Source organism: Notothenia rossii, assembly GCF_949606895.1.
Source record: "Notothenia rossii genome assembly, chromosome: 4".
Classification (NCBI taxonomy): Eukaryota; Metazoa; Chordata; class Actinopteri; order Perciformes; family Nototheniidae; genus Notothenia; species Notothenia rossii.
Window position 1 is genome coordinate 55028212 of NC_136902.1, and position 13591 is coordinate 55041802.

Consider the following 13591-nt stretch of genomic DNA (forward strand, 5'->3'; position numbering starts at 1 on the left):
TTGTTTTTAATGGGCAGGAAGAGCAAGTCAAATCCGTAAACTAACTGAAGCTGTCACGTGAAATTCTGTGCAGACTGTCGTCTGGGTATAAGGCCTGTTGCTTGGCTTGCCTTTAACCTTTCATCCAGAACCACTAGCAGGCCAACACAACATGTTTCCAACATTAGGTTTTTTTTTTTTGTGTGCACCGTAGAGGCATGCGAGAAAACAACATTTCTTAATTTAAGAAGAAGCTCTCTGACATTTTGCATGTTCAATATTAGGGGTTTTATTCATTTGTATTAATCTGGCAACAAACATGAAAAATGCATTAGGATTTGGAATTGTGGTTCATACCTGAAATAGGATTCACTGGAGGAGCAAAAATCAATGTTAGTTGGTACAGAGTGAAGTAGCCCTCCACTACACATTTAATTTGAAAGTCTTTTATTTTGTTCTGCAAAGAGCAAAAATATGTATCTTATTATCACAGTTCGCCACACACACACACACCCCCCCACACAAACACACACTGTGACTTCACTCAAGTGTGTGTGTACGTTCTCTGAACGTATTCACTATACTAACACAGAAACATAATGAAGATCTGCATCAACATCCAAACAATAATCATGTATATTGCATTGCTATTCCAGACCAGTTTCATCTTGTACATTCAATATCAATGTGTTGCTCCGATACACAGTCAGCCAATCATGTCTACCGAACATTGTCACATTAACCAAATCAATTATGTATCTCTTTTAACTTATTTATTTATCTATTAACTATACACGAGCAGTCCGGGCTCTTTAGACCGGCTCATAGTTCTACTCTCCCGCCTCACGCTCGCTCAAGCTAACTAGGCCACCAGTGCTAACTACTGGCTAGCCATTTTCAATACGTTACGTTCAAGTAACAACTAACGTTCATCAACACTACTACATAAAGTCCAACCGGGATCATAAACTCACACATAACATATTCACCCATCAATTACACAATTCTAACTCTCCGTTCTTACCTGCAAAGAGCAAAAATATGTATCTTATTATCACAGTTCGCCACACACACACACCTGACTACAAGGGGAGTTGTCATATACGTTACGGCATGTTTACGACAGTTACAGTAAGTGGGAGTGGCGCGACGGGAGGAGGCAATAAAGCGTGCTGTTAAATAACCAACTGTTCCGTTGTCTGTTAATATCCAAGATATTACATGGTGTCAGAAGTGGTCGGGATGGCAAAGTTTCAACCACCAGAGAGTTTTTGTTTCGAGAAACCCGCCGAATGGTCAGACTGGAAGAAACGGTTTACACGGTACAGGACAGCTACTAAGTTGGACAAAGAAGAAGGTCCAGTTCAAGTAAGCACGCTGGTGTATGCGCTCGGGAAGGAAGCAGAGAGCATTCTCAGCTCTTTTACCTACGGGGAAGAGGAAAATGAGTCGCAGTATGATGTTGTACTGGCGAAATTTGACGCATATTTCATCTCGAGACACAACGTTATACATGAACGGGCATGTTTCAACCAGAGAATGCAGCGCACGGGAGAGCGCGCAGAGACATTCATCCGCGCACTATATGAGCTGTCGGAATATTGCAACTTCTGAACGGCTCGTGAGGAAAATATAAGAGACAGAATCGTGGTGGGAATTCTAGACAAGGATCTGTCTCAGAGGCTACAGCTGATCCCTAACCTCACTCTGGAGATGACGGTACAAGAGGCGCGTCAATCAGAGGAGGTAAAAGCTCAAGTTAACCAGCAAGGGGAGCGGGCTTACGCCGTGCAGGAAGTAGCACAACGGCATAGCAGAGGTGCAACACAGAAGTTGCGGCACCCACAGAGAGAGAGGCGTCAGGAGAGAGAGAGTGAGAATGACCACAGGAAGTGCTGGCGGTGCGGCAAAATGCCACACAGCCAGTAGGATGACTGCCCAGCAAGGAGGTCTACTTGCAATAATTGTGGGAAAAGTGGACACTGAGAAAGGGTGTGCAAGAGCAAGCAGGTGAGAGAAGTGACTGAGGGTGAGGGATCAGAAGATGGAAAGTATTATTATCTGGGCTCAGTTAATAGCATGCCTCACAAACAATGATAATGAATGGACAGTCACATTAGAGATTTGCAGCTCACCTGTAGAATTTAAAATAGATACTGGAGCCGATTGTAGTATCATAAGCGAAACTGTTTACAAAACACTGGACCCAAAAAGGGTTCTACAGAGGCCAAAGAAGGTGCTGAGTGGTCCCGAGGGTGGATTGAACTGTTTAGGGCAGTTTATAACTCAGACCAGCTACAAGGGAAACACATACACATGTAGGCTCTATGTCATTAGAGGGCAGAGTGTGAATAACCTACTCAGCAGGCCAGTAGCTGTACAGATGTAGCGATTCATTTCAGACGGTTTGAAACGCGAGGGCCGTGATTGGTACGTGATCTGCCTTCGCTCAAGGGAAAACCTCCAGCTTGACTTGAGACCGCCCCGTGATAGATAAATGTAATTATAATGAATCCAGCTGCAATGGATCATTGATCCACCAGGGGGTGCAGTGGGGTTCCACACTCAATCAATCAATGTTTATTTATATAGCCCAATATCACAAATGTTACATTTGTCTCAGTGGACTTCACAGTTTGTACAGAATATCAGTATGACAATACGACACCCTCTGTCCTTAGACCCTCACATCGTACAAGGAAAAACTTCCAGAGAAAACCCACAGTTTAAAGGGAAAAATGGGAGAAACCTCAGGGAGAGCAACAGAGGAGGGATCCCTCTCCCAGGACGGACAGACGTGCAATAGATGCCGTGTGTAAATTGAAAAGATAATACATTTGCAACATAGGTAGTCCAAATGTTTGGAAATGCATGTGTGTATAATAGGAAGATGAATCCACGAGGATATCCATCCAGGACTTATGATCCAGGACCACAGCCACGACTCGCGATCCAGGACTCGCGATCCATGACACAGGACCGCAGGATCATCCATGACTCCGGATCCCGGCGTATATAGACACCAAAAAGAAAGACATTTGGGGAAGCTGGGTTAATCGGAACATGAGAGTACACAGGTATCGACAGAGAGAAGGAAGAAGTAAGATGTCCCCCGACAAACTAAGCCTATATCAGCAAAACTAGGGGCTGAATCTAATCAGCCCTAACTATAAGCTTTATCAAAAAGGAAGGTCTTAAGCGCACTCTTAAAAACGGATAGGGTGTCTGCTGTCCGAACACAAACTGGAAGCTGATTCCACAAAAGTGGAGCTTGATAAGAAAAGGCTCTGGCTCCCATTGTACTTTTAGAGACTCTAGGAACAACCAACAACCCTGCATTCTTGGAACGCAATGCCCTAGTACAGGGGTCACCAACCTTTTTTAGGGTGAGGGCTACTTTAAAAAAATAAAACAAGTCGGGGGCTACTTTTACTTTTACTGCTTTTTTCGTCTTTTGTTTTCTTAGTTATGTTCTCTGTATTTTATATGTTTGTGTTATGTGTTATGTGTAACGTTGCTGCCTTCTTGACCAGGTCAGCATTGTAAATGAGATTTTATCTCAATGCTTTTTATCTGGTTAAATAAAGGTTAAATAAAAAAATAAAAAAATACTCCTTTTTTTGTTTTTTGCAGTGTATATATTTAGCACATTTTAACGTTAATATGCTTACCTTTAACCTTTGTGTGCTGTTTAGGTCTGTGGGACCCGTTTTCAGTGTTTACTAAAATAACATGTTTGCAATCTAATTATTTTAACCTGCTTTATTTGGGGGTGGATGGGCCTCAGCTCCTCTAGGGGGGTCCGGGGGCGTGCTCCTCCGGGAAGATGTTTTTTAAAATGTTGAAGTGAAATGCTGGTGCACTCTGGTGTATCCATAAATTCTGGTGAATTTGTGGATACAGCTTTCAACACTCATATGAAAGGGAGCTGTATACTTTTTAATAATCCAATTATCTTTAGAATATGATCACAACCAATAACAAATCATTTAAACTGGTTTATTCTTATCTTATGTTACCTAGTTAGCATTCTTTCTTTCTATTTATGCATATTTTACTAATCACTCCCTTTTTAAACTGTTTTTTTTTTTTTACTGTCCTATAATACACATTGGAATGATTTCTTAACTTATCTATATTAAATAGATAAAGGTGTGCTCTCCCAGCTCTCTCGCTCGCTCTCTCTCCCTCCCTCCCTCCCTAGCTCGCTCTCTCTCTCCCTCTGTCTCGCTCGCTCACAGAGGCTGTGTGCTCCTCCGTGGCGATGACGGCTTGCGTTAAAAAATAATAATACACATATTTGTAAAGTGGGGGGACACAAACGGGATTTCGAAAAGAGCGGGGGACATGTCCCCCCTGTACCCAGTGGAAATTACGCCATGCGTGTGTGTGAGTCAAGTGCAATAAATATATATGCAAGTTGCAACACACAGAGTAAATCTCTGCCCCTCATGTGCTGTGTAGGCTGGCAAGACTAGGCTGTTCAATGGGGCTGATGTGTTATGTAGATTCTGCCAGAAGTAAAATCAGCAGGGAGGTGCCACATTGCTTTTCTTCCCGACTGCAACTCTGGACCCGCAAATCAAGCAAGAACGTGATTGGTCGATATTCATTGTGGGGGTGGCGGGAGGAGGGGTGTTAGATAGATATAGAGTTATATTAAGTATATAGAGTTCGCTATGATTTAGGTTTCGTTTATGCATAGGGTAGATTCTTTCAATTACATTTCCTTTTTTCTTTTGCGTATTTTATACATGGACTTGCTTGGCGAGCTATTTTTAGAACATGCCCCGCGGGCGACTCACGTTGCCCTTGTGGGCGACTAAGTGCCCGCGGGCACCGTGTTGGCTACCCCTGCTATAGATACTACCCCAGTTCCTCACGAGTCTAAAAAACAACTCACGTCAACGCACGTAAGCAACGTGGGCGCCAACGTGGGCGCCAACGTGAGCGCTCTCGTGACCAAAATATTTGACGGCGCTGATTGGCTGAAATTATGTTTCGGCGGCACAGTTTACTATTGAGACTTTTGCAACGTGCTGGTTGCTGCTGTTTGGCTCGGGGTCAGCGCCCCGTAATGATAAACTAATGCCAAGGGCAAGGCCAGGCAGGAAACATGTGACTTATCAGCAGTGTTGTGCTAGTTACTGAAAACCAGTAACTAGTTACATTACTAGTTACTTCATTTCAAAAGTAACTTTACTGATTACTTACACCCAAAAGTAATGCGTTACTGTGAAAGGTAACGTTTTAGTTACTTAAAAAAAGGGCTCCCAAAAAAAAAAAACTCCCATTAATGCCCTTATAGCCTTCATTTAAGTACTGTTATTGCATTGGAGAATAATACAATCTGTTGATCAACTTGACATGCATTTGCATCACTAAACTCTGCTAAGCAATGTGGTCTATACAAACACAAACACAAAGATATGTTTCAAAGTGCCAATTTATCGTCGTCAGAGAGCGATTCCGGTTGATACCTGGCAAAGGCTTTCACAAAGTTAGAGCCGTTATCAGTAACCGTGGAGGTAACTTTTGTTGACACTCCATACAAAGAGTGAATGTGGTCAATCTCACTAGCAATAAGATCGTACGTGTGCCTACCCTTTATCCTCTTACAGGCCAACGCAGCTTTCTGGCGTTGTAAAGTGGTGGGGTTTATCCAGTGAGATGTTATCCAGAGGAAGCTTCTGTTGTGGACAGACCAAATGTCTGCGGTGGTCGAGATGTATTCCAGCCCCTCAAATGTTTTCTTTAGCTCGCTATCCATTTTGGTATATTCTTTCTCCAGGTAGTTGGAAAACGTTTTGCGTCCCATATGCCGTGTGCCGCCCGGACATGGTATCATGCTTACTAGCTCCCTGAAAGCGGGTGACTCCACTGTAGAAATAGCCTGCACGTGTTCAACAACATACCGTGCAATGGCTTTATCCACTTTCACCTGACTAGCAGTCCCTCGGTTGAAATCCAGCCGCTGTTGCTTGGGTGGAGGTGGGGTGGCGTCGGATGGCTCTGGGTCTGTGGTCTTAACTAATAGCTTCGTCCCAGCATGTTGTTTTTGCAGATGTTTTAACAGATTGGAATTGCTGTTTTGAGCAGTAGATAGGATCTTTGACCCGCCAAGACACAACTTACACTTAACTAACACATTATTTTCTTTATGCTCAAGAAAAGTAAAATAGTGAGCATATCTCCATGCGGAGAAACTCGACTTGTGCTCCGCCGTCACCATGATAGTATTGTTAGTAGGCTAACTAAACACAAACACGCCCACAAAGCGTCTCCGCATGTGACACAGGAAGTATCTAAGTACATTTACTCAAGTACTGTACTTAAGTACAGTTCTCATCTCTGTTCGCCTCGCTGTTGGCGCCGCTCACCAACGTCTGGGAGCCGAGACTATATAAAAAAAATAACGGAGTAACGCACCATGTAGTAACGGTAACTGAGTTACTGAATTTAAAAAATAACGCGTTAGAGTACTAGTTACTGCCAAAAATAACGGCGTTAACGCGTTAGTCCCAACAATGCTTATCAGTAACTTTAGACATCGTAACACAATTTTAAACAAGATTTTATTGTAGATTATACATTTTACTGATACCAATTGTATGATATTTACCTTGTTCATTAAAAATATATATATTTTTGAAATATATATATTTTTATATATTTTTTAATATATTTTTTTGTATGTGGGAAGAGGTGGGGCGGCGCCCCTAGCGCCCCTATGGGCCGGCCGCCACTGGTTAACAGCCTTGATTAGTGTTAAATCACAGTCTCTCAGGAGCACTTTCCTTAAGTTGTCATTACTGATACCACAGACCAGTCAATCTCTGATTAGTTCTTCATAGAGATTCCCAAATGTGCAGCTCTTTGCCTTGATCCTTAAAGCACTGACATACGATTCAATTGACTCACCAACTTTTTGATTCCTTGTATTGAACTTGTGTCTTTCCATAGTGACATTTGTTTGAGGGTTACACATCTCCCTACATTTTCTTTTCAGACACTCCGGGTCTTTTTTAGACTCGGCATGAGTGATGATGGGCGCATCCTCGCCAGGACCCCTCACTTCAGCCGCATAGACGAAAGACCTCTCGCGCTCGATGGCCTCTGGTCCCGCTATATTTAGGAGAATGTGTGCGTGCTGGCTTGTCATAGTGTGCCGCCGCGAAGAAAATGTCATATTCCTGTTCGAATGCTCGCCTGTTCGAATGCTCGCCAGTTCTCTGCGATGTTACCGTCAAAGAAGAGTGGTGCCTGCAGAAGGACAAAAGAGACCAAATGCGAAACTCTTTTACATTTTAATTTATTGTCATTTCCATTCAGTCAGTCAGTCATTAAGTGCTATTAAAATGTTAATGTGCTACATATCCACACAAACAAACAAAGCGTGCAATCCAATGAACGGGCGGACGGCCCGGGGGCAAGGCAGAGTTAAAAAAAGGGGAATTCGGACGGACGGCCCGGGGGCAAGGCAGAGTTCAAAAAGGGGAATTCGGGCGGACGGCCCGGGAGCAAGGCAGAGTCCACGGAGGGAATCTCGGGCGGACGGCCCGGGGGCAAGGCAGAGTCCGAGGAGGGGTGAAGACCAGACAGCTCCGGAGGCCGGTCAGGAGCCGGTGTCGGCCAGATCCCCCATGGAAGAGGACACAGGACCGGCAGGACCCCCGGCAGGAGAGCAGTCGGCGGAATCCCCAACGCAACAGGACATGAAGTTGGCAGGACCCCCGGCAGAAGAGTAGTCTGCGGGACCTCCAACGGCACAGGACATGGGGTTGGCAGGACCCCCGGCAGAAGAGTAGTCAGCGGGACCTCCAACGGGACCAGACATGGAGTTGGCAGGACCCTCGGCAGAAGCGCAGTCTGCGGGACCTCCAACGGCTCAGGACATGGGGTTGGCAGGACCCCCGGCAGACGGGCAGTCTGCGGGACCTCCAACGACACTTGAGTGGGTTGGTTCGCCAACAGAACCCGGGGAGCTGGCGTCGGACGGACAGCCAACAGGAGACGAGGTGCTGGAGTCAGCCGGTATGCCGACAAGACACGGGGAGCTGGCGTCGGACGGACAGCCATCAGGACACGGGGAGCTGGCGTCGGACAGACAGCCAACCGGAGACGAGGTGCTGGAGTCGGCCGGTATAATGACAGGACATGGGGAGCTGGCGTCGGACGGACAGCCAACAGGAGACGAGGTGCTGGAGTCGGGCGGTACGCCGAAAGGACTCGAGGAGCTGGCGTCGGCCGATGAGTCAGCAGGTGACGAGGAGCCGGAGTCGGGACCATGGTTACTGGAGCCGGCACTGAAGCCGGGAACATGGCTGTAAGGTCCGGTTCTGGAGCCGGAAACATGGCTGTAAGGTTCGGTTCTGGAGCCGGAAACATGGCTGTGTGGGCCGGCACTGGAGCCGGAAACATGGCTGTAAGGTCCGGTTCTGGAGCCGGAAACATGGCTGTAAGGTCCGGTTCTGGAGCCGGAAACAGGGCTGTAAGGTCCGGCTCTGGAGCCGGAAACATGGCTGTGTGGGCCGGTTCTGGAGCCGGAAACATGGCTGTGTGGGCCGCCACTGGACCCGGAAACATGGCTGTCAGGTCCGGTTCTGGAGCCGGAACCATGGCTCTTGGGGCTTGGGGCTTGAGCTGCTAGCTTGGCCTTGCGACTCCTCCTCTTAGCAGCCGCCTGAATACTCCGTGGACCTCCATAAGCCAGACGAGTTCCAGAATATGACTCCTGGACAGGAGCAGGAACTGGGGCAGAAGCACGGGTTGACTTCAGACGGAACCCGTCAAGGCGTATGGTGCCAGGTTGGGAATTGGGAGACATGGAGCTAGCATGCCTGGGGCTAGCAGGCCGGGAATCACACACCGAGAGGAAGTCCAAAATCCAGCCAGGTAAGAATTTAACTAAACCTGGTTTCTCCATTGCCCTCTGGTGTGCCTCAGCCCAAACAGCCCCTCGCTGCTGACCCCTGGACGCTCCCAACCATCGACTAGAGCAGACAGCCAAAGCAACGGTTAACTCCAATATCTCCTGCTCGAAAGGATCTGCTGGGCCCATATTTCAGGTTGGTTCGTACTGTCACGGTTTGTGAAACAAGCAGGACCCAAATGCAGATATAAACAGAAAATTCCTTTATTTCAAGGCTATAATATATATGTACAATGACAAAACAGAACACTCACCGCAGAACTAGTCATGGAACAAGGACGAACGGACCAAGACAGACAGACAACCCAGAACTTAAATACACACAAGACTCAATCACACAACAAGACACAGGTGAGGAGGGAGGAGAAAACACAGGGGCCCAGGTGAACATAATCAGACAATTAGACACACCAGGGAAACTAATGACAAGACAATAACCCAAAGGGAAACATGACATGGAAAACAGCAAAAACACCCAAACCTACAAAACTATAAACGTGACATAACATGAGAATCGGTGGCGATATATGCTCCAAGTGGAAGCGATTCGCCATTAAAGAAAAGAAGAAGAAGAAGAAGAAGAACATGAGAATCGTGACAGACGCTCCGGAGGAAAGGATATCCCATTGCTCTTAAAACTCAGTTCCCTGCTTCTCGTGGTTTCCTTGCGTCCCTCCATGCTTCCCTGGTGGGAGGGACTAGACGCAGGGAAACGACGCAAGTGAGGGACGCAAGGATTTAATTTAACCGACCTGAGACGGGGCCCAGGGTCTGCTGGAAGGAAGGTTCGCTGTTACCAGCGCGATTGGGGCCCCGTCTCAGGTCGGTTAAATGAAATCCTTGCTTCCCTCACTTGCTGTATACTGGAGCTTTGTTTTCACACACAAGTGATGAAAAAGAAAACTGCTTTTTTAATTCTGAAACACTGGAAGTTGTTAAGGGTTTCTGCACTGAATGGGACTTTTCAAAATTATTCTGGGCAACATTTACAAATTAGGGGGCACTTTTAAAAGATAGTAATGTGTGCATAATGTGGTTTTCATTTAAAATGGCTCAATGTTGGTTTTGGATAAAAGCATTAATTGCTTTATATATATATAATTATTTTTATATTTGGAATCTTGGGGGGCCTTTTTTGGCTCTTGAACTCATTATGACAATATCAATACTACTACCATACTTTTAATACAATTAAAAATACATTTATGTACCAGGATGTCCGACTGCATCCCGTTGCATGATTGTACATGTTTTCTGTTTGTCTTACCCACAATCCTTTGCACAGCATATGATAAAGAATAGACTGTAAAGACTTAAAATACTTTGATAAGATAATTCCTGAGTATATATTTTAGATAAACGACGTGTTAATTGACATTTAACATTTCTGCTCTGGATTTGTTTGGCTTTAGAAACACATGTTTAGATTTCACTAAATGACGGATCAACGATGAAGCGTTTTGTTGGAATTTGCACCAAAGTAATAATCCTCTGGCCAGCTCCTCCATGTTTAATCTCCCCTCCTCCTGCAGGTTATCCACTGTATGGGTCACCTCCGTCAGCTGGGCGGGGGCTCCACGTCGCCCCCTGCAGGCAGAGTGATGACCCTGCTGTGTGAGCCCATCCCTCACCCCTCCAGCGTGGAGTTCCCTCTGGACACCTGCCCCTTCCTCACCCGCCACAACATGGACCTGCGCTTCACCCACTGCGAGGGCAGGTAGGACTGACTGTACCTGACCTTTGACCTCTCTGTGGTGGGGGCAAGAGAGAAGAGAGGTTCTCCTTTTGGGAGGAAAAACGGCGGGGGCTTCGTGTGGGCGGAGACCCAGGCCACCGTCCTCTACAGCAGCAGGATGTCGCTGCCCGAGGCCGTGGTCTGCCTCAACTTCATCTTCAGGTCAGACCAGAGCCATCAGCTCCTCATTTAAAGTTGCTTTACTCTGGATTCTATTATGAACACTGTTTTATGTGTCTAGGGGGGGGGGGGGGGTTGTATTTAAGATTCACATTGACTTATTATTGTTTTTCATTAGTTAGGCCTTTCCTTTGTGTACTACTATTCTCTTTATTGCATTACATTTATTTTGTGTACACTAATTGAGTCTGTCTTCCATTCCTGCCGACTCACTCATGTTCCCTGAGACGAGTTATATATGTGCTTGCTGATCTATAAAAATTATTTTGGAAAAGCCAGTATTTTAGGTTTTTGAACAGAAGACGTGAGAAAAGATGTACTGTAGTGTAAAGTTACATAACTGTGACCTAAGTGTTCAGAAACCAGTATCTCTTTTCCCTTTGTATTCACTCTGTATGTTCCTCTTCCTCTCTGCAGCGACGTGGAGCAGCCGGGCGTGGTTTTCTCTGTGGAGCAGACCCGCTGCGGCCGGCAGCCTGAAGCTGAGCCCCAACCAGCAGAGGATTCTGGGATTTCTGACCTCAGCCAGTCTGACTCCGGCAATAAGTGTCTCACCAGCCCCGGTCAGTCTGAGGACGCCGGTTCGATTCCCAGCCCCGTGGCAGAGCTCTTCCTTCAAGTGAAGGAGGAGCTTCTGAAGGAGACTTCAGAGTTGGAGGACCCCATCACCCCGCTGACAGGAGGTGGGGCTAACACATTTACATTTACTAAGCACCAGTGAGAAACGCTTCTGTAAACAAATATTATTATTATTATTATTATATATATTTAACTGCCAGGCCAAAAATGGGAACGAGCGATATATCATGTTGTACCTTTTGCTGCTGTTAAATCAAAAAGGTTTGATCGATTATTTTCAAGTAATATTAAATGTATTTCATTTTACATAAGGCTCATCTTGCGACTTTTGTATTATCAAAAAAAATATCAGTAAAATGTTTGAGTTTATTTTAGCTCAAATGTTTGTCCACACTTTATCACTTATTTTAAGTGTCAAACCAGCAGATGGTGCTAAACAATATACTTTAAATGATCCCATACAATTTAAACAGCGAGGCCCTTTTAGAAATGTGCAGTTAATTAAATGCATTTATCACCATTTAATCGTGATGCACAGGAAATCCCATAATGCTCTGCTTTAATTGGAGCAAATGTCAATACAAATGAGCTGTTTGATCATAACTCAGTGTTTTCTTTGAACAGACATGGAGTAACTATCAGCTCAGACACTCTGTAGCTCCCAGGGAACTCTTCTCTCCTGAACCTTTGTGTTGTGTCAGATTTATTGGAGCTGTCGTTCTGCAGTCCCCGTGGTCAGTCCTCTGTGCCGGAGCACCCTCAGGACCTGTGCACCCCCCAGCTGCGTCAGCTGCTCTCACCCATCTTCAGCCCCCTCACTCCACCTTCCTCATCCTCACCCTGCTCCTCCCCTGAGGATCAGCTGGTATATATCATACCAAGTGTTTTTTTTAAACTATGAAAGTGTTAGTGTCTGTCCTCTGTCCCTCTGTCCTCTGTCCCTCAGAGCCCCTGTGAGGAGGGGGGGGGGGGACCCGGTGGGGACGCTCTCTGTTGGTCCAGGAGACGGAGAGGGAGAGACACTGGAGGTACGAGCACAAATAAAAATCACCTTCTTTAGAAGTCTGTTTTCTAAGCCTTTTCACTTCTAGTTATGTTTTAAACTTTTTTTTTTCAGAATTTGAATTTGAAAAAGTTAAAAATCTTGCTTTCTACTAATTTCAGGTAAAAAATCCGATTATAAAACGTTTAGTTGAGATGTTATACATCTGATATGCCATTCCAACCTGAAGCCTATGATATTGATTCAAGGCATCTGATAGTGTCTTGGTTGAGATCTGATAGCTGTAAAAATGTTTTTGAAAAATCACAATTTTTTTATAAAAATAAATGTACTGTATTTGTTTTTTGCAGACAAAATGAGACAGTGAAGGTTTACTCTCTGTTTGAGTCTGTGCACAGCTTCATGTTTCTGTCTCTGAGCAGGAGGTGATGGATCTGGATATGTTGGCTCCGTATATCTCCATGGACGATGACTTCCAGCTGAGCGTCCTCAGCAGTGTGCCGGAGGACGACAAGCCCTCCTCCTCTAAAGCTGGGAGGCCGGCAGACCCAGCCAGCAGGAAACGGTAGGAACAAAGAGCCAACTAGATAAACAGTACAGTAAGTGATTCGCCTTGTCTTGTACATTCCATTCTAATGCTGTATGACAAGCTTTTCTGACCATCTTTCTAATTAGATTTGTTGCACAATGAAACAAAGCAGCAGAAACACAAACACAAAAAAGAGAAACAAGTTGATAAAAAAACAAAAAACCTGCAGTGTTATAGAACGAGAAACATAAATCAAACAAAACAATTAAATACATTATCAAATGTTTAAAGAGGCCCTATTCTGCTTTTTCAGGGATATACGTTTCTGTGCATGTAAATGGTCTGCAAAGGCTCAAATCCCTGTGTTGCCTCAGAGGCAGTGAAGTGGTTTACCCTCTGTATGGCAGTCCCTTTGTAACAACAACATGGGATGGGTCATCCTCAGAGTGCTCACATTGGCTGCTTGTGCATAGAGTTTTAGAAAAAGACAACAAATGTTCCACTTGCTTTACCATGTCCCTGTCTATCTTTCAGGGTTCATAACCCAGACGAGGAGTTGCTGATGATTCAGGACAAGAGACAGAAAGCGGATCCTTCCTCCGTAGAAGAGGAACTGCTGCTCAGCCACAGACTGCTGGTGAGGCAGAGGAAATG

The 13591-nt window shown here is 45.3% G+C and overlaps 1 protein-coding gene across 1 annotated transcript in view; it reads left to right on the top strand.

Moving 5' to 3' along the window:
- Window positions 1-13591, top strand: part of LOC307037406 (hypoxia-inducible factor 1-alpha-like) — a 20028-nt gene continuing 6437 nt past the window's right edge. Inside the window, 8 exon segments of the mRNA XM_079678254.1 lie at window positions 1-1347; window positions 10444-10625; window positions 10627-10639; window positions 10642-10808; window positions 11244-11509; window positions 12132-12433; window positions 12831-12973; window positions 13472-13574. Of these exon segments, the coding sequence (XP_079534380.1) occupies window positions 1201-1347; window positions 10444-10625; window positions 10627-10639; window positions 10642-10808; window positions 11244-11509; window positions 12132-12433; window positions 12831-12973; window positions 13472-13574 (1323 nt within the window). The 5' untranslated portion in view covers window positions 1-1200.